At 37.4% G+C, this 19,889-nt stretch overlaps 2 protein-coding genes and 1 long non-coding RNA gene across 3 annotated transcripts; 2 read left to right on the top strand and 1 right to left on the bottom strand.

Moving 5' to 3' along the window:
* Positions 1 to 663: 663 nt before the first annotated feature.
* On the bottom strand, positions 664 to 3,411 carry LOC134635647 (uncharacterized). The gene is made up of 3 exons (XR_010094967.1): positions 3,315 to 3,411; positions 2,900 to 2,976; positions 664 to 699 (listed from the first exon to the last, which is right to left on the bottom strand). It is a non-coding gene; the product is annotated as an uncharacterized LOC134635647 (long non-coding RNA).
* A 5,644-nt stretch (positions 3,412 to 9,055) lies between these two features.
* LOC134635296 (olfactory receptor 8G17-like) lies at positions 9,056 to 10,075 on the top strand. The gene has a single exon (XM_063484694.1). The coding sequence runs from the start codon at positions 9,065 to 9,067 to the stop codon at positions 10,073 to 10,075; it is 1,011 nt and encodes a 336-aa protein (XP_063340764.1). The 5' UTR covers positions 9,056 to 9,064.
* Positions 10,076 to 15,549: 5,474 nt separating this feature from the next.
* Positions 15,550 to 16,575, top strand: LOC134635295 (olfactory receptor 8G17-like). Its single transcript, XM_063484693.1, has one exon. It carries the CDS (start codon positions 15,565 to 15,567, stop codon positions 16,573 to 16,575), a length of 1,011 nt encoding a protein of 336 aa, XP_063340763.1. The 5' UTR covers positions 15,550 to 15,564.
* Positions 16,576 to 19,889: the final 3,314 nt, after the last annotated feature.

The following is a 19,889-nucleotide window of genomic DNA, read 5'->3' as shown; positions in this document are numbered from 1 at the left end:
TAAAGATCAGTTTATAACAACTAAGACATCAAACTCTTGTATTTGTCTTCGTTTACAATTGCAACAAATTCCACAGAACCAATATCTCTGAAAATGACTGCATGCTTCTGAAACATTTGATAATATGGATATTTCAGAAACATTAGTTTGAGTCTGCTCAATTGCAAAACAAAGGAAAAACTACTGACTTGCATGAGATAAGCATCTGCAAAGTCCAGCATTATATTGTTGTTCACATAAGTTTCTTAAACCATGAACAAATGAGTAATTGTCTAATCTGGAATGTAAAGTGTAGTCATTTAGTGACATACAAAAGTGAGAATGAGAACTTGCAAGAATAAAAAAACAAACAGTAAAATAAAAACTGTCCTTAACACTAAGGATCATACAATTACAGTTCTGCATGGCTTTCTGCAAGAGTCTGTTTCTTAGACCATGCACTAGTGAGATGCACTGCCTTCCACCAATGTTCATTAGGATGTTCTGAATGACTTCAAAGATGTCCTTAAGTTCCTTTGGATAGTGTATGTTGAGGGCAAAAAGAAGGCCCATCAGCATGGAAATGGCACTTGAGACATCCCTCAGATTAGACAGGATTACTGCTGCCTCAAGGACAACCAACACATCGATGTCTTCTTCTTTCACCATCGCAATGCCAACTTTCATCCTCTTAGAAAACGTGTCTTCAATACCTGTCGGCTATAAAAGGGTTCAAAGACAAAAAAAAAAAAAAAATTACACAATTACAATTACACAATATCCCGTGTGCTTAACAATTCATGTCTTTCCAAAGAAGAGCCATACTGATGCTTTGGATGATGGTGATTGGCTTTGGGTAACACTTATTAGTTGTTAAAGTTTTTTCAGAATGAGATATGCACCCCCATGTTACAAATCCATTTCTTGCTTTAAACAAAGACCATGTTCATAAATAACTGAGCATGTCTTCAATTGCAGAATTCAAACAAAATTTTCAATTTAAATGGTAAATGGCCTGTATTTGTATAGTGCTTTACTAGTCCCCTAAGGACTCCAAAGTGCTTTACACATTCAGTCATTCACACACATGGGTGGATGACTGAATCGTGACTCAAGAGTTGACAGTTCGTCTTATAATTGGAAGGTTGCCGGTTCGAGCCCTGGCTCCGACAGTTTCAGTCGTTGTGTCCTTGGGCAAGACACTTCACCTGTTGCCTACTGGTGGTGGTCAGAGGGCCCGGTGGTGCCAGTGTCCGGCAGCCTCGCCTCTGTCAGTGCGCCCCAGGGTGGCTGTGGCTACAATGTAGCTTGCCATCACCAGTGTGTGAATTTAAATCTACTTATGCTAAATATTGGCTGTGCTCTAAACCAAATCTGGCTGAGAATACATGAAATGTGCAAACTGCAGCTACACTACAGGATCAGATTACGGCTCCATAGACAATGCTTCTTTAATCAGTTTATTGATTAACCCTTTAGAGCCGAGCGTAGCGCCCCCGCTACAATTTGCGTATCTATTTTTAAATCCCTGTATCACTGCAACCACGTAAGCTAGCGCAATAATTTTTTTTGCATATGAAACCGGAGAAGTTGTACTTACATCTTATGCCATCAGCTTGTCCTAGGTCACGGTTTTCTTCCACATATAGCTTTGCAAAAACTGCATAAAAAGCGCTTGCAGCAACAAAAACATAATATTCCAGAAACACGCTTTGCCGATCCGATCAGCTGTTCATAACACTTCCTACGTTGGAATAGACGTCAGCGCGAACTTTCGCATGTCCGCCATTACCTGCCCGAAACCGGAAGTGACGTCATTTTCGCGGAAATGTAGTTTTTTTTACTGTCAGGGCCTCAGAGCCTATACTGGTGTTTTTAAAAGTTATCTTTGACTTTATGACTTTCTGTGTCGTTTCTGGGATGCTTAGAACTCAAATTGCACTGCTGGAAATAGTTTATTTTGATGCATATGCTGCTTTTTTGCAAATTTGCACTATAATATTTATTTTCGTTTTTCCTGCAGTATATAAAAATTGGTGTATTTCAAAAGTAAAACTATGAAGACACTTCAAATAAATTTCCTGTGGTGGGAAACTAGTTTGTGCAACTTTTTTGTATTTACAGTTTTGAGGGATAAGCCTCTTAAATTTCTCTAACTAGAAATATATGTTAAAAAAACAAAAACGATTTTCAATTTTTTTGTAGTTTATTGCACTTTTTTGCAATTTATGTAATTACTATGCACTTAATGCATACATATTATTAAAATTTGGGCTGTAATGGTTGTATTGATGTATATCAACTTGAAATGCTCCCAAAATTGGCACTACAGCATGTAAAAATATAATATAAGCTCTGGCGGACTTGGTTCTATGGTAGGTCTTAAAGGGTTAAAGTTTATTTTTTCCCCCTATATTAACAGCATGAAAAAAGAGCATATAGACATGGCTGAACAGGTTGCATAATTGGCACTGAATATCAACATCCACCTTTACCCAGCTGCCCAATGACTCTCGGCCAGTAACCTTTAATTGCTTACCCAGTCTACACAGTCTCTTTTCCAGGGTCCAGGACATTTCACCAAAGTATTGCCCCCCACAGCTGTAGCAGCCACTGCAGCCCCTTAAATATCCTAATATCTCTGCCATTACAATATACAATGTGAGAAATCAAACGTAAAGCTGAAGTGAACAGTACAGCAGCGAAATGTCAAAGACCCTGGTGAAGACATGAATAAACACAAGACACTAATAATATCAATGCTAGCTTGCCAGTTAGTTTCTCTGAAACCCAGACCAAATCCAGTGTCAAAGATCTTGTAATAATACATTTGGTGAGGAAAAAGTACACATGTACTTTTTAATTTAAAATCCACTGTGGTGCTGTCATTATTAAATTTACTAAAAGAAACAATGCTAACCTTCACAGTCTTGAAAGTGTGTGAGGGATCTTCCTTTAGAAAATGAGGTCCTCTGTCCTCTTCCTTTGTGTAGGGCTCTGGTCAAAGAAGTCAAAAAGAAAACAAAAACACTTTTTAAACAGTGTTTATGAAGCATGTAGACAGCTCCAAATTCACAGCTTTTTGATGCATAATTCCATCAATATATGATTATCATTGGAGATTTTGAATCAGGCTTATCAGGACATTCAAGTAGAATATGATATCCAACCTACCACCAATATACACAGATTCTGTAAAAGTTACCACACTAAATGTCCAGTTGTGAAATATGATGACAGACTTTACTTATCAGCTTTCTTTCAATGAGTTCATCAGTTGAACTGGATAACCTAAAACTTAAACAAAGGATTAGATTTCGCAGTTGAACACTTACATCATCTCCGAAGCATCTTATGAGCCTAGTTAGCCTTTCTATGCCGCTCTTGATTTTGTACAGCTCCACGAACCTCTCCATAATGGTCAAGCACAGCAAAAAGGAACCCTTTCAGGTCAACAGATGTAAGACGGGCAAATTCTGCTTCAACCTGAGCAATAGAAGAAGAGGGGTGGAGAGTACAGGCAGAATTAAAAAAAGATTCTTTGAGACCCAAATTTAAGCAAACAGTCATCTGAGGCCCATTAGAGAAAACACAAACACACAAAAGCAAACAAACAAAAAGATGCACTTTACCTGCCGTTCAGCAAACAAGGAAGTTCAGAGAACAATAAGCTCTGTCTTGAAATCTTTTAAAGTAGAATGATTGTGAAAATGACTTATGTGATGTAAAACTTTAGTAAACGTGCGATTAAAAGAACACTGAGTAAAAGGACAAGTAACAGTTTCCTTATTCCTCAGATGTTTACCTTGATGAGCAATACTGTTTTAGTCCAACTGCCTCATTAAAGTTACACAACAGGCTTTTTACATTAAAGCCAGCAAGTCCATTACATACTCCCTTTTTAGATCTGAAATACTGTGCAGATTCTGTGTATATGTAGTGGACAGCAATTTACCCCAAAGAGCGCAAAGTTTGCAAGTCCACCTCATTTAAATGACAAAGTCAAATGTGATCATCTAGACCTGTGAAAATAAATTAATGACAAACTTGCAGTTATGGATGTTATTACAACCACAAGAACCTAAACAGTCTGCTCCATTGCTTTTGTTAATGAATCATTTGTTGGTAACACGTCTGAATATTTAGTTTATGCCACCTGCATGTGATCATCAATAGTGCCATATTACTTCTTAAGAAGTACCCTGACACTACAATCTTTATATCATTTGTTCTACAGAGCTATTAAATTACAATATAATCTGAGGTGTTTCCAGTATGACAAAATGCACAAATTGTAACTTACCATTTGACTCCACTGACAAAAATAAATCCCCAGCATCAAGTTTGGCTTCACAGACCTAAAATAAGTAAAATAAAAATATATGTTATAATTATATTGTTTTCGCCATTTATTCATGTTTGCTAATTTTCTGACATATAAACAATGTTAGTTTTGTTACAATACAGAGAATGCAGTTTAATTAAAAGGTAAATTATGCAAAAAAAAAAAAACTTCTGCAGTATACCATGCCAAAAATCAGTGTCTCTGATGCCAATTATTTTATCACTACAGCTCGTTTAGTATGGAAACTCACACAATCTAGTCATACTGATCACAAGAGTTCAAAAATAAGTCAAAATAGTGAGCTGTTGTTAAGCATAAAGCATTTCAGGGTAACAAATAACTGCACATTATAATTAAAGCAAAAAATAAGCACACTGGAGGACTATCTGATAAAAACTAATATAATGCTGGTTTGTAGACCATATTTTGTCTCTGTCCTCAGTGCACTCTTGCAGCTTAGCATGCAGCAGTTAATAACACCTTAAGTGATTACATAGGGATAAACAGATGACAACAAGCATCCGAGTCCTGCCAAAAAGGTCTTTTTGAACCCAGCCAGTTATTGGAAATATTGCCAAAATGAACTTCCACCAAAATACAACAGCCTGTGAACTTGAAAGGAATTTACAAGTACAGAGACAATATGAAATAAGCTTTATTAATTAGCTGAGTTAGCTTGCTAATATCGCAACAGTGGTTGAGTGCACAACCTTAAAGCTAGCGGCACAATACTTGTGATTTGCTCAGCGCCACATTAAACCCATAAAAAAGGCCATATGTCAGTTTATTAGGTCAAGTTTGGTCATGACACACAAGCTGGACCTTGTCGGCTAAAGTTACATTAGCTAAAGCAAACATTTCGGTAAAAGAGAAAAACACACGTCATGCCATAAATTCAAAACATGTTCCAACTTTTGTAGCTCTCTTTCCTTATAGTTATAACCAATGTTACTCACCTTGAAAGCATATTCCAAAGAAGACGATTAGAAAACGTCCAAGTAAAGTGAGCATGTCGTTAACCGCCAATTCCCCATGATGCACCTCGGTAGCAGTCACGTGAGGCAGTTTTGAATCCTGCTGTGCTCAACTTACCCGCATTGTCAAGTTCACATAAGTTTCTGATTTAGCTGGACATGAGTTTTCAAGTTAGCTTTTTTTGGTGTAATTGGGACGTTTTTAACTTGTAATTCTATGTTATAACAACAACTTCAGTCATCTATCGTCAAACTGATATAGAATAATATGTTGAAATAACAAACAGCTAGAATTACATTTTACAGTGCAGCCTCTATGGATCTTGTGCTCAGAGCTTGTTCCTGTGCTGCCATGATTAGTGCCTCTGTGCTGTCTTTCAGTCCGGCTTTGACTAGCCACTGGTAGGATTTCTGTATGTCAGTCTCCTCCTCTATCTGGTGGTGGTGGTACATACTGTGCAGGGGCTTGTCCTTCCATATGTCTGTATTTTCATAGCATTGAGCAGGACCACATTAAGAGAGGAGCGACTCAGAGCGTGTCTCCTGGTAGTTTCATCCCCTCAGTTCTGACTACCTTCCCTCTCTTCATTACCATCCCACTACACTTCTCCAGTCTGAACGACATTCCGATGTCCTTGCTGTAGATCCTGGTGGTGTGGATCAGTGAATCAATGTCCCGTTCACTCTTGGCATAGAAGTTGATGTTATCCATGTAGAAGAGGTGGCTGATTGCTCCATTCTGTAGTCGGTATCCGTAGCCAGTCTTGTCAATGATCTCACTGAGGGGGTTCAGACCTTTGCAGAACAGCAGTGGGGACAGAGCTTCCATGTGGTACTGAGGCAGATTATTGGCCGGTAGCTGGATGGGACTGGTCCTTTCTAGGGGTCCTTGGGAATCAGGACTGTATGGTCTACAGCTAGCCATTCTGAGTTTGTCTCATTGACTAGCATCTGGTAGTCTTGCCAGACGCTCATGGAGTTTAGTCAGCTTATTCACCCACTAGGCAAGAAAGCCTAATTTTTGCTGTTCAAAACCAAAGAAATTTAAACTTTTTAAAATTATGCCAAATAGCAAAACACTTGGCTGTGTCTCTAATATAACGTTTCTCTGCTTCACATCAGCAGCATCAGGTAATGTTCATATGTTGATTCGTGGTTTTCTTCAGTTTTTGATCTACTGCAGAATATTTTTAAGGTTATCTGCTATAAAAAGCCAGGCCAAGAAAATCTCCTTCATGTTTTTCTGTGTTTTATCCTCAATTATTTTGACACAAAGGCATCTGCTGTGATGCTTACACCTCTGATGAAGTTTCATAAGTGTCAGTACTGATAAATGATCAGAATTATAATATTTCTGACTGAGTCAAAATTGAATTGAATTGAATTGAATCGGGGATCGACTCGAATAGGGACCTTGTGAATCAGAATCGAATCAATTATAGAAATCAGTGACGATACCTAGCCCTAGTTATGGGTTGCTTCCTTCTCCCATATGCTCTTCCAGTATTGTTCAGTCTCCAGCCTTGTTTGTGCTGTTGTCATTTTGTTCCCCTGCCACTAAGAGTACACCTTGGATGGTTCAGTGGAGAACAGCTTGTTTATTCTCCTGCCTTCTATTTCTCTCGTATACCTCTTCAAGCAGCTGACCAAGGCCTTGAGTCTTTGCTTGGGAGTTTCCAAGGCCTCAGGTATGGACAGCTTGCTGTACTTCTTAGGCACCTTCTTCATCGTTTCTTTCTGCAGCTCCGACAGTTGGCTAACTTCCCTTCATGCTACCTTGATCTTGGCCTCTGGTCTCCTTCTGGGCTCTAGTCTCTGGAAGGTACTGCTCCTTGAGGCTGTTCATCTTGTAGCCAAGCATCTCACTGATATCTGCTGCCATGATGCAGCAGATATCATCACTAATTGATGACACTCCTTCCATCTCACTTGGGGCTTGGTACCCACCTAATCTTGGGTGGGGCTGATGTATATCTCCCTCCTGACCTGTTGTTCTGGCTCCCCCTTGCTGTAGCATTTGTGTTGTGTATATATTTATATCTATATACGTTTGGTGGTGTAGAGAACCATACCGGCTAACACCTGGGAGCGTACATCTGGACTGAAGGATGTGTATCCCTGCTGTTTCTCTCCTACTCCTGTGTGTGGCAGGTGTGGATGGACCTGCCTCCGCTTTCCCTTTTTTCCTTTTTCTAGGAGCTGGAACAGGTTTTGTCACTGATTCCTCACTGGAGAATCCAAGGCTTCCTGGCTTCCTGGCAAGGTTATCAGAGTTGTTGCTGCTCTCTTGCCTTAGTAGATCCTCACCCTCCACCATATTTTCAGTTCCATTTTCCAAATGATTTCCAGAATCGTCAACCATTGGAACCAAATTTTCAGGTTCCTGAGCCGCTGACCACTCTACTGGGTACCGGACCTCCTCCATCAGGGCAAACTCTGGGTGCTCAAACTCAGTGTCAGACTCTTGGTGCTCATTTGCAGAATTGACTTCTTAGTCATGTAGCCTTTGCTAGACCCGACACATGGCCTCGAGTTAGATCTGTGCACTCTTTTCACTGGCCCTCCTCCTAGAGGCACTACTGTGTACACCAGGGGTGGGCAACTCCAGGCCTCAAGGGCCGGTGTCCTGCAGGTTTTAGATATCACCCTGGGTCAACACACCTGAATCAAATGATTAGTTCATTACCAGGCCTCTGGAGAATGAAGCATAGCCTAGAACAGGGGCACTAGTCAACTATTCCTTAAGTAATTCAAAAGCTTGTAAGCACTGTGACATTCAGGCTGAAGCAAAAAGCTGTTTAGCCCTGCCATGACTGGTCTTCTTAACTCAGACATTCACTACATCATGGAGTGGCCCTGCAGTTTGGAAAAAGCCCTCAATAAATCTCTTATACTAACTGCAAAATTCCAAAAAGGAACTTAGCTCTATCACCGTACTCGGGATGGGCCATTTTGCCACAGCGCTTATCTTGTCAGGATCAGTGCTCATCCCCTGAGCCGACACTTCATGACTGAGAAACTTGAACTTGAGCCAGAGGAAATGGCATTTTTCAACCTTAACCTTGAGAAGAGACTGAGGGATACGCCCCGTATCCCTCAGTCTTTTCAAAACAGTCTCACAAGGTGATCCTGGAATGTTGTTGAAAACACGAATAGATCATCCAAGTAGATCAACACAATCTGAAAGACCAAATCACTCATTGTGGCCTGCCTCAGACATTGAAATATCATGGGGTCATTACATGACCTTGACTTTGAGGTCAAGGTCACTGAGATTCAAACTCATCTGAGATTTTAGTAGATGCACCTATGGTACGAATTATTGCATTTACAAACTTGAGTGTCCCCATCAGCCTTCCACACACAAACAAAGAGCGTTAAAAGCTCTTAGTGGCTTCAATTCAAATTTTGCTTGTTTAAACAAACTCAGACACAACTCAGTTTAAGACACTTAAAACTTTTTACTTCTTCCAGTGCTGTTTTAAGCATTTTTCATTAATGATTCAGTGCTCTTACAAAATTAAACAGTTACGGCATCATATTGATGACATAAACTCTAATAGAAAGAGGCACACCTACCTGAATTTCCAACTATCACACAGTGATAGAGGTAATATATAAGCGACACATCTTTCACAGTATAAATCACTTGTGCAATGCTCTGTGGTTTCGGATGAATGTAGTTTTTTACATAGCAACAATCAAGTAACTCATTATGGTTTAATCTATTCTACTGTTTTTATGTTTAGGGAAACAAATATTTGCAATGGGAGCACAAGATAAAACCACTACTATCTTTAATAACACATTTGTTCGGCCTGAAAAATTTTATATCAGTGGATTTTCCAACATCCCTCATATTAGGTATTTCTATGCCTTCCTGTGTTTTGTCTACATCATGACTGTTTTGGGTAATGGCTTTCTTCTCTTAGTTATTTGGCTGGTGAAGACTCTTCATACTCCTAAATACATGATTGTGTTTAACATGGCTTTGACAGATTTGTGTGGGAGCACAGCTCTCATCCCCAAACTCTTAGATACTTTTCTGTTTGACAGGAGATACATCATCTATGATGCCTGTTTAAGTTATATGTTCTTTGTTATTTTCTTTGCAAGTGTGCAGTCATGGACACTTGTCACTATGGCATATGACAGACTTATAGCAATTTGTTTCCCTTTAAGGTATCATAATATTGTGACTGAACAATCAATTACTGCAATTCTGTTGTTTGTATGGATTTTTTTGGTGAGTGTAATAGCAACCATGGTTGGGCTTATTAATCGTCTCTCATTTTGTAGGTCTTTGGTGGTTAACAGCTTTTTCTGTGATCATGGACCAGTTTATCGTCTGGCTTGTAATGATACAACTTTAAATTACAATGTGGCATTTGCACTTGTTGCTATACTCATCATTATTCCTCTTATATTCATAATAGCCACATATATCTGTATTTTCATAGCATTGAGCAGGACCACATCAAGAGAGGAGCGACTCAGAGCATTAAAAACTTGTACTTCTCACCTGATCCTTGTGGTCATTTTCTTCTTGCCAATTGGAATCACTAACATAGCTGTAATGGCCTCCTACATTGATCCTAATGCCAGAATGATAAATTCTGCATTGACACACACTATACCAGCTTTGCTTGATCCTATTATATATGCTTTGAAGACAGAAGAAGTGATCAAAGCAGTTAAGAAGCTTTGCAAAAGAATTTATCTCAGTCGCATGAAAGCAAAAACAAGACCTTGTAATCACTGCTATATTAAATCGTAGAGGAGTGTTATAGAATAACATATTGAAATTAAATACTCATTGGTAATACATTGCAATAGCCATAAATTATACCAGTAAAGCCAAGTGTTTCATAATATGTTGTGGACTGTTGTTAAGAATGTTGAGAAGTAGAATTTAAATATGAAATTATGCATGAAACAAATTGCAGTTCTGACTGAACTGTCTTTTGGTTTGAGAAAAAGCATCAAATTTTGTTTTTTCTCAAAAATTTCTGATGGAGAAATTTTCTCTGAATTTCTCCATCAGATTATCTGCTTATGTTTTTATTATTTATTATTATTGTAAATTGAAATGCAAAGCAAATGAAAGAAAAAATATTTTCTATATTTACTTGAAGTGAAGTATTGATTCCAGTTAGTGTTTGTAAAATAAAAATGTTAAGTAAGTTTGCAACCATAATTATAATAATTAAATTGAAAATGTTTTCATCTAAATAAAAATGTTTGGAACAATTGCTCTATCGGCAAAGGTGCAAGAGTTCTTAATCATGATTATGTGAGGGCGGCACTTATATTGCATCACTGTATTAATTTACCTTTTAAAGGACATAGTCAAGGGATAGAGATGAAAGATCTTTATGTAGTGGAAAGGAGATACAAGTTAACCATCTCAACACTGAAAGGAAGTAATAAGTGTATAATAATATCAGGGTTAAAATCAAAATGATTTGAGATTTAGGCATTATTTTGTCTGCCTCTGTTTTGCCTATATCATAACTGTTTTTGGTAATGGCTTTCTTCTCTCAATTATTTGTCTGGTGAAGACTCTTCATACTCCTAAATACATGATTGTCATTGTGAAGCCTAGCAGTGACTCCTTGTGGAAAAGAAATTACTTACAATCCTGACAGGCTGCCTTATTCTACTGTACCAGCACAACAGAAAGCTTAACAAGCTTTCAAGATATTAAGGATGTTTAACGTGCATCAGATGTTTTAATCTGAATATTTATGAAGCAACTGTGAGTACTAATATGTTTATTTACTTGTTAATCTCTTTTATATTTATTACCTTATTTGTAAGACTTATTAACTGGTGTTATGGTAATAGATGATTGCAGCAACTAATTGTGTCTTTCCAGTTTTCTTAACACTGCTTGTGTGTTTGTTTTCTTTTTATATTTACTATATTTACCACTTCTCTTTGCATTGTTCAGTTTAATATACACAAATGTAAATACATACTTCTGTTTTAAGATTTCAATTCAATTTTATTTATACAGTGCCAAATCACAACAACAGCCGCCTCAAGGTGCTTTACATTGTACGGTAGATTCTACAATAATACATACAGAGAAGAACTCAAGAGTCATGTGACCCCCTATGAGCAAGCACTTTGGCGACAATGTGAAGGAAAAACTCAGTTTTAACAGGAAAAAGCCTCCGGCAGAACCAGGCCCAGGGAGGGGCGGCCATCTGCCAAGACCGGTTGGGGTGAGAGAAGGAAGACATGATAAAAGACATGCTGTGGAAGAGAGCCAGAGATTTCTATGGGTGAGAAAGGTGACTGAAGAAGAAATACTCATCATGGGAACCCCCCAGCAATATACACCTATTGCAGCATAACTAAGGGAGGATTCAGGGTTAAATGATCCGGCTCTAACTACAGGCTTTAGCAAAAAGGAACGTTTTTGTCATGCGCCGCGGCGCGCGTGCACAAAAGGATCCAGACGCAGACTCAAGCGCTAGCAGAAAAAGACACTTTATTATAATAACAAAAGGCGACCCGGGAAAACCAGAGAAGCAAAACGAGGAACTAAAAAATCCGGGGAAACAATGACGCGAGGAAGCCGGAATCGGGACCGTGGGGGGGATCAGAGCGGGACCGTGGGAGCTCGGGAGGGAAGTGTGAAAGTCCGTGAGAAGGGAATCCGTGGAGTAAGTTAAGCGGCCAGATGATGCACCGGGTGATCCAATTGAACGGGAGGACAGGCAGGTGGCGGACGCCGGAGTAGGCAGATTTAACGCAGCTCAAATAAGATATTAATGCAACGCTTTCGCGGGAGTCTAGTTACCACAGAGAGGTGATTAACGGACTGGCGTGGAGCATCCGTCAGCGCCGGGTTAAGTAGCTCTTCAGGTAATCACCCCGATGGAAAGCAGGTGTGCCGGTGATGGCCCAGCCCGGGGGTGTGGCTACCCGAGCATCACACATTCCACAGACACAGGACCACGGACCATGACAGTTTTTATATCTAATCTTAAAAGTAGAGATAGTGTCTGTCTCCCGAATCCAAACTGGTTCTATAGAAAAGGGACGTGGAAACTGAAGGGTCTGCCTCCCATACTACTTTTAAATAGTCTAGGAAAGACAAGTAAGCCTGCAGTGCAATAGCGAAGTGGTCTAATGGGGGTGATATGGTACTATAAGGTCATTAAGATAAGATGGGGCCTGATTATTTGAAACCTTCACTAAAGCTGTTTCTGTGCTGTGATGAGCTCTGAAACCTGACTGAAACTCTTGACTGAAACAGCTAACTCTGTTAGCTGTTTGACAACTACTCTTTCAAGGATTTTTGATATGAAAGGAAGGTTAGAGTTTGGCCTATAATTAGCTAAGACTGCTGGGTAAAGACATGGCTTTTTAAGCAACATTTTAATTACTGCCAGCTTGAAGGCATGTGGTACATAGTCGATTATTAGTGATAGGTTGATCATATTTAAGATTGAAGCATTAATTAATGCCAGGACTTCTTTGAGCAGTTTTGTAGGAATGGGGTCTAAAAGACATATTGATGGTTTGGAGGAAGCAATTCCTGAAGTTAACTCAGAAAGATCAATTGGAGAAAATAACTATCAATCGTACTGAAAGTAGTTATAGATAATGTTATATCTATGAGATGATTATTAGTAATTTTTTTCTGTAATGGTTAAAATTTTATTTGTGAAGAAGTTCATGAAGTCATTACTAGTTAATGTTAAAAGAATGGTTGGCTCAACAGAGCTCTGACTTTTTGTCAGCCTGGCTACAGTGCTGAATAGAAAACTAGGGTTCTGATTTTCTTCAATTAGTGATGAATAGTAAGATGTTCTAGCTTCATGGAAGGCTTTTTTTTTTATATATAAATCAGTAGTTTATTTCTCCAGGCTAAATGATGATCTTGTGATCTTGTGCGTGAACTTGTGACACGCCATTTCCTCTCCAGCTTACAAGGTATCTGCTTTAAGCTTTGTGTTTGAAAATTATAGCATGGCGTCAAGTACTTCGGATTTGATGCTCTATTTTTCACAGGAGCTACAGTATCGTCATACGTAGTGAGGAGGTAAAATTATTAACAAGATAATCAACCTCTGTTGGACTAGTGTTCAGATAGCTGCTCTGCTCTGTGTTGGTTCAGGGCATTGAAGATGATAACATCGGGTGGATTATATTCTTAAACTCAGTTACAGCACTTTCAGAAAGACGTCTACCATGATGAAATCTACTCTCCACTGCTGTGTAATCAATTATTGTATATTTAAATGTTATCAGGAAATGATCAAATAAGAGAGGGTTTTCAGGAAGCACTTAAATGTTTAGTTTCTATGCCATATGCTAAAACAAGATCTGGAATGTGAATAAAGTGGTGGGTGGGTTCTTTTACATTTTGAGAGAAGCCAATTGAGTCTAAAAACAGATTAAATGCCATGTTAAGGCTGTCATTTTTAGCATATATGTGGATGTTAAAATCACCCACGATAATTATTTTATCTGAGCTGAGCACTAAATCGGACCAGGAGTGACATGGCCACATGTTCTCCTTAAGCTGCTGGTTGTCTGAGTGGTGTCCAAAAACAATGTGGGCTTTATAGATAACTGGGAAACCTGGAGAGACAGCATCCATCCCACTTTGGATGGAGCAGCTCTCATTTCTAGAAATCTGGCCAAATTTATTAAACCCCCCAAAACATGACTATCCAGATTTGGGACAAGGAAGCAGAGTCACAGTCTTACACGCCTCTCTGCAGCTTTTCTTCTCACATTACCTCCCCAAAACCCCATCACCTTGGAGACTGTGTCAGCTCCCAACCAGACAAAAGAAACCAAGATGTGCTTGAGTGTGGCTGGGACTGTACACAGGGGCCAGGATGAGTCCTTTCCAAACCACAGCTGCAGATTTATTGGGGAAGGTAGCACATCGTATGTGCAAAAAATGCAAAAAATGACTTAAATATAAAAAGCTCACAAAATCAGACAAGGCTAAGCATCAGGGTTTCAAATAAATTAAAAGTCTTTCTTGGGCTTTGGTTGATTAACCCTTTAAGACCTACCATAGAACCAAGTCCGCCAGAGCTTATCTATGTATTTTTACATGCTGTAGTGCTATTTATGGGAGCATTTCAAGTTGCTACATATCAATACAACGTTATAGCCCAAATTTTAATAATATGTATGCAATTATTCCATAGTAACTACATAAATTGCAAAAAAAGTGCAATAAACTACAAAAAATTGAAAATCATTTTTGTTTTGTTTTTTACATATATTTCTAGTTAGAGAAATTTAAGAGGTTTATCCCTCAAAACTGTAAATATACAAAAAAGTTGCACAAAATAGTTTCCAACCACAGGAAACTTATTTTGAGTGTCTTCATAGTTTTATTTTTAAGATACACCTATTTTTATGCACTGCAGGAAAAATGAAGATAAATGTTATAATGCAAATTTGCAAAAAAGAAAAAAAAAGAAAACAGCATGTGCATGTTGCATGTTGTTTGTTGGTCTGTTTAGTTTGTTAATGCTTTGTCTTTTAACTTTTTATTCTCTTTTTGGCTGATTGTGAATCATTTTGGTCAACACTGTTGTTTTTAAAATGTGCTATAGAAAATTGTTTTGATTTGATTTGATACACTAAATATGAGTACATATGTATTTCTATTTCTTTAATATGTAGTTTCTCAGTTCCTTTCTTTTTAAAAATGTTTTCTTTGCCTCCCTACTCAAGTATTCACTTGGAGTATACAAATATACAAAAAACATGTGAAGTAAACATGTAAATCTTAGTCTGCCTTGGAATTTAAATCTGTATATTATTCTATAATAATAAAAAATATTAACAGCTCTAGTAGCTTCAACTCAAAGTTAGCTTTTTTTAGAAAAACGACATCGCAGTTTTAAGTGACTTAAATTTATCTACTATTTACAGTGTTTAGTTGTGTTATTTTTGAAAATTTGAATGATTTTTCATTAATGATTCACTGCTCTATTTACAATAATAAACAATTAAATGACATAAATTCTAACAGGTTCACACTGAAAAATATTCTAAATTAATTCATGAGAATGTGACACACCCACCTGAATTTCTACTTCCACGCTGTGATAGAGGTGAAATATAAATAACACATCTCTCACAGTACAATCCACTTTATTGCACTGAACACTTGACAGAGTCTCGGGTGAGTTTAGTTTTTTCCACAGCAACAGTGAAGTAACTCATTATGGTTTGTTATATTCTGCTTTTTTATGTTTAGGGAAAGAAATATTTGCAATGGGAACAGAAGATAAAGCCACTACTATCTTTAATAACACATTTGTTCGGCCTGAAAAGTTTTATCTCAGTGGGTTTTCCAACATCCCTCATATTAGATATTTCTATGTCTTCCTGTGTTTTGTCTACATCATGACTGTTTTGGGTAATGGCTTTCTTCTCTCAGTTATCTGGCTGGTGAAGACTCTTCATACTCCTAAATACATGATTGTGTTTAACATGGCTTTGACAGATTTGTGTGGGAGCACAGCTCTCATCCCCAAACTCTTAGATACTTTTCTGTTTGACAGGAGATACATCATCTATGACGCCTGTTTAAGTTATATGTTCTTTGTTATTTTCTTTGCAAGTGTGCAGTCATGGACACTTGTCACTATGGCATATGACAGACTTATAGCAATTTGTTTCCCTTTAAGGTATCATAATATTGTGACAGAAACATCAGTTGCTGTAATTCTGCTGTTTGTATGGATTTTTTTAGTGAGTGTAATAGCAACCATGGTTGGGCTTGTTAATCGTCTGTCATTCTGTAGTTCTTTGGTGGTTAACAGCTTTTTCTGTGATCATGGACCAGTTTATCGTCTGGCTTGTAATGATACATCTGTAAATTACAACATGGCATCCGCACTTATCACTATACTCATCATCATTCCTCTTATATTCATAATAGCCACATATGTCTGTATTTTCATAGCACTGAGCAGGACTACAACAAGAAAGGAACGACTCAGAGCATTAAAAACTTGTACTTCTCACCTGATCCTTGTGGTCATGTTCTTCTTGCCAATTGGAATCACTAACATAGCAACAAGGGCCTCCTACATCCATCCTAATGCCAGAATGATAAATTCCACATTGACACACACAATACCAGCTTTCCTCGATCCTATTATATATGCTCTGAAGACAGAAGAAGTGATGATTGCAGTCAAGAAGCTTTGCAAAAGAACTTATCTCAATCGCATGAAAGCAAAAACAAGACCTTGTAATCACTGCTGTATTAAATCATAAAAGATTGTTAAAGTAGAATAAAGTCTTGTGTTCAAAACATATTACAGTACTCATAAAAAAACACAATGGAATAGTCATACATTATTCCAGTTGTTGCGTAATCCATTGTAAATGCAATTTAAATATGGAAAACTATGAGAAACATTTGCAGCTCTCATTCTATGGCCTTTGTATTAAAGAATAGGAAAAAAATCAATAAAAATTTCTTTGACTGTCTCCAACAGATTATCTGCTTATTTTTTTCATGTGACTACATGAACATGTATACTGAAAATACTTTAGAACACAAAAGTTGTTTTAAAATACAGAAAATATTTTTGTACCATTCTTGATGTGAGGTTGTATTTTAGCATTGATTAAAGTTTTTAAAATAAAACATTTAAAGAAGAAGAAGAAGTGTTTAAGTGTCATTATGTAGGTGTATGGGGAGGAGGAAAGTTGTAGTGGGGAACTGAAAATATTTTGATCTAAAAATTGGGGCACTGCAGCAAGAGGAAAGGCTACAACAGATTTTAATCAGGGTTATGCAGGAGGAGTAGTTATGTTACATCAGTGGAGAGTACGGGATAGAAATAAAATGTCTTGAAAACTTGAGTATTATTATTATACGTATTGTATATATATTCTCTCTCTCTCTCTCTATACACACACACACACACACACATATATATATTATTATGTCTTCCTGTGTTGTCTCTGTATTGTGACTGTTTGGGGGAATGGCTTCTTCTCTGCTGACTCCTGAATGCATTATTGTTGTTGGAAAACCTTGCAGTGGCTCTAAGTATCCCATCGTTTCATATGTCATAACTGTTTCTAAAATGGGTTCATGCACAAAATATTGAAGTTTGGAGTGTGTGGGGAAATTCAGAAAATTTTAGAAACTCCGAAGTTAGTCTAGCAATACAATTGTTTACACAAATGTTGAGGTGAAGACTGCTTTAACATGAGCCGAAGCTAGATGTGATTAATGAATAAATATAAATACGCTGGGGACTGTAGTTAGATAAAAGAATAATAATTATTGCTGAGCCGGAGCAGAGCAGGGAGTATATGATCAAACTTGTAAAGAATCAGACAGGTTGCTCACCACGAGTGGTGTGGAAAACTAATCAGAGCAAATAAGAGGTGAATCTAGAGCATAGCAGCAAACCACCTTTCGGGCTTAAGCAGGAGATCTGACAAGGTTAAGGTGCGGACTGAGAAGTAGCAGTGTGGGTGCGATGATAAACTTTGACTGTTCTACTTTTACAATATTTATTTTAAATGTGTTTCTTACATTTTTGGAGCTAGGGGTGATGTCAGTTTTAAAATGTAAGCAATCAGCTGTTCACTGTTTCACAATGTTTCTGCCACCATCTAGTGGTTTGAAATTGTACTTAACTGTATTAAAAATTAAAAAAAAAAACCTCAAACACATTTTTAATATTGAATTGTTTCTCACAGTCCACATTTCTACTTAAAATAAAAGCTACATTTGTAGGAAGCTTGCCTTTAGTTCTTGGTCTGTGCATTTAGTGGTCTTCTATGGTAAACCTCTACTGATTGGCATAATCTGTCACAGGTTTTGTCCATCAAATCAACACTGTGGTGGTATTGTTTCACAGAAAACTAAATGCAATATGTGAAGTGCATACCCTGTAAAATTCAAAATAAAGACTCTACTTTATAGACTCTATTGTAGATCGGTCAGCAATCTGCTAATGAATCTAAATTTTAAAAGAAGTTTATTGATACATAAAATATTGATGCATAACGTAATTAATCAAACGTATGTTACAGGGATAGTTGCAATTTCAAATTTACCAGCGTAACTCATGAAACCCTGCACTGCACACATAAATCCACTAGAGGGCACGCACTCATCATAATACCAGTATTACTGTCTTTTACTGCATCATGGGAATCGTGAACTACAGCATAATGTGCTGATATAATTGTATGCAGAAGAGTACAGAACAAATAGCACACTGTTTGAAGTGTATGTTTTGATACCCATGTTTAAGTTATTCCTGATGACCTGAAAAAAATGGTGACAGACATTACAGAATGATATGCAAATATTACATAATGAGTGTAGATTTATTGATAAGCAAATAAAAATTGTGTAATGGGTCCAATTTGTAATACCACGAGTTCACAGTGTGGCACAGTTTAACCCAGGCCTAGAATTCTCTCATAATGAGTGTTTATGCCAAATTATATCAAACAGCTCTTTTTAGAGTTCATAAATGAATTTTTAAATCATGTATAAGAGGGTAGGAAGATTGTACACTAGGTTGTACAACACACATTTTAAGAGGAAAAAGACCTATCCTCACAAATTATCCTGCCCTGTTTTACCTAAGACATGATTACTTATGGTTTATTGAAAGTAAAACTTAATCCTCTTACCATCTATGCTACTTTTGACTCATCCCATATTCACAGGGGTTGCGCACATGCCCCTTGTGGGAATATTTCTCAACCTGTCACAGTCCCAGCTTTTAGCTTGTTAAACTTGATAAAGACTCTCAAAATGTGAGAATAAATGTATCCAAAGGTTTCACTTGTCTGTCCAAATATTTCACAATGAACCTAGCATAATGAAAGAAAGGGGACGAAAAATGATAATTAACACAAAGCAAAGATACAATCCACCACTGTGCTGTGTAAGGTATACAAGGCCACCCTAAACTCTAGCCGAAGAAATTCGTAGAATGATACTCAATTTACAATTTAGAGCAACTTTTGAAGTAATGTGGTTTAATGCTCTCTAGTACACTTAAATATGTTAGCTGAAATTAATACTCAGCTAACTAAGTGATCAAACTTACTTTATCTAAAAAGAAAACGTAAATTTTGTTAGATTTTTTAAGTACAACACTTGAGTTTGAATGAAACACTGAAACAGATCATGTGTTAATGACTGATTAATTTGGACAATGATGCTTAGTTAGATGAATCTGGGGAGAAGTGTACATTTTATTTTTTTAATGCGGAGTAAGTTTACATATTATAATTTGTGCACATTTACAATTGTAGGACATTTCTAATAGTATTTTCAACTATTTCAACTATTATAACTACTGTAGTATTTAAAACGTTCTAATTTTATATCATATACATCTGTAACATGTTTCCTGCAGAAGATAACAAACCACATGTTTGAGACATATTGCTGGTATGGAGGATTTTAAAGACTCACAGGAAAAAGGACTTGACAGTAGACCATCATTGCAGAATCCTATAATCTACTAAAGTGAAGGCAGAGCTAATATCCAGCAACAGCAGACCTGTGCCCAGATGCTTGGCATCCAGTCTTTTGGTCATCA

Source organism: Pelmatolapia mariae, linkage group LG10_11 (genome assembly GCF_036321145.2).
Source record: "Pelmatolapia mariae isolate MD_Pm_ZW linkage group LG10_11, Pm_UMD_F_2, whole genome shotgun sequence".
Lineage (NCBI taxonomy): Eukaryota > Metazoa > Chordata > Actinopteri > Cichliformes > Cichlidae > Pelmatolapia > Pelmatolapia mariae.
This window is presented reverse-complemented; position numbering and strand designations above follow the sequence as displayed.

Coding starts and splice junctions, on each gene's coding strand:
- LOC134635296 (XM_063484694.1), top strand. CDS start 9,065: ATGGGAGCACAAGATAAAACCACTACTATCTTTAATAACACATTTGTT.
- LOC134635295 (XM_063484693.1), top strand. CDS start 15,565: ATGGGAACAGAAGATAAAGCCACTACTATCTTTAATAACACATTTGTT.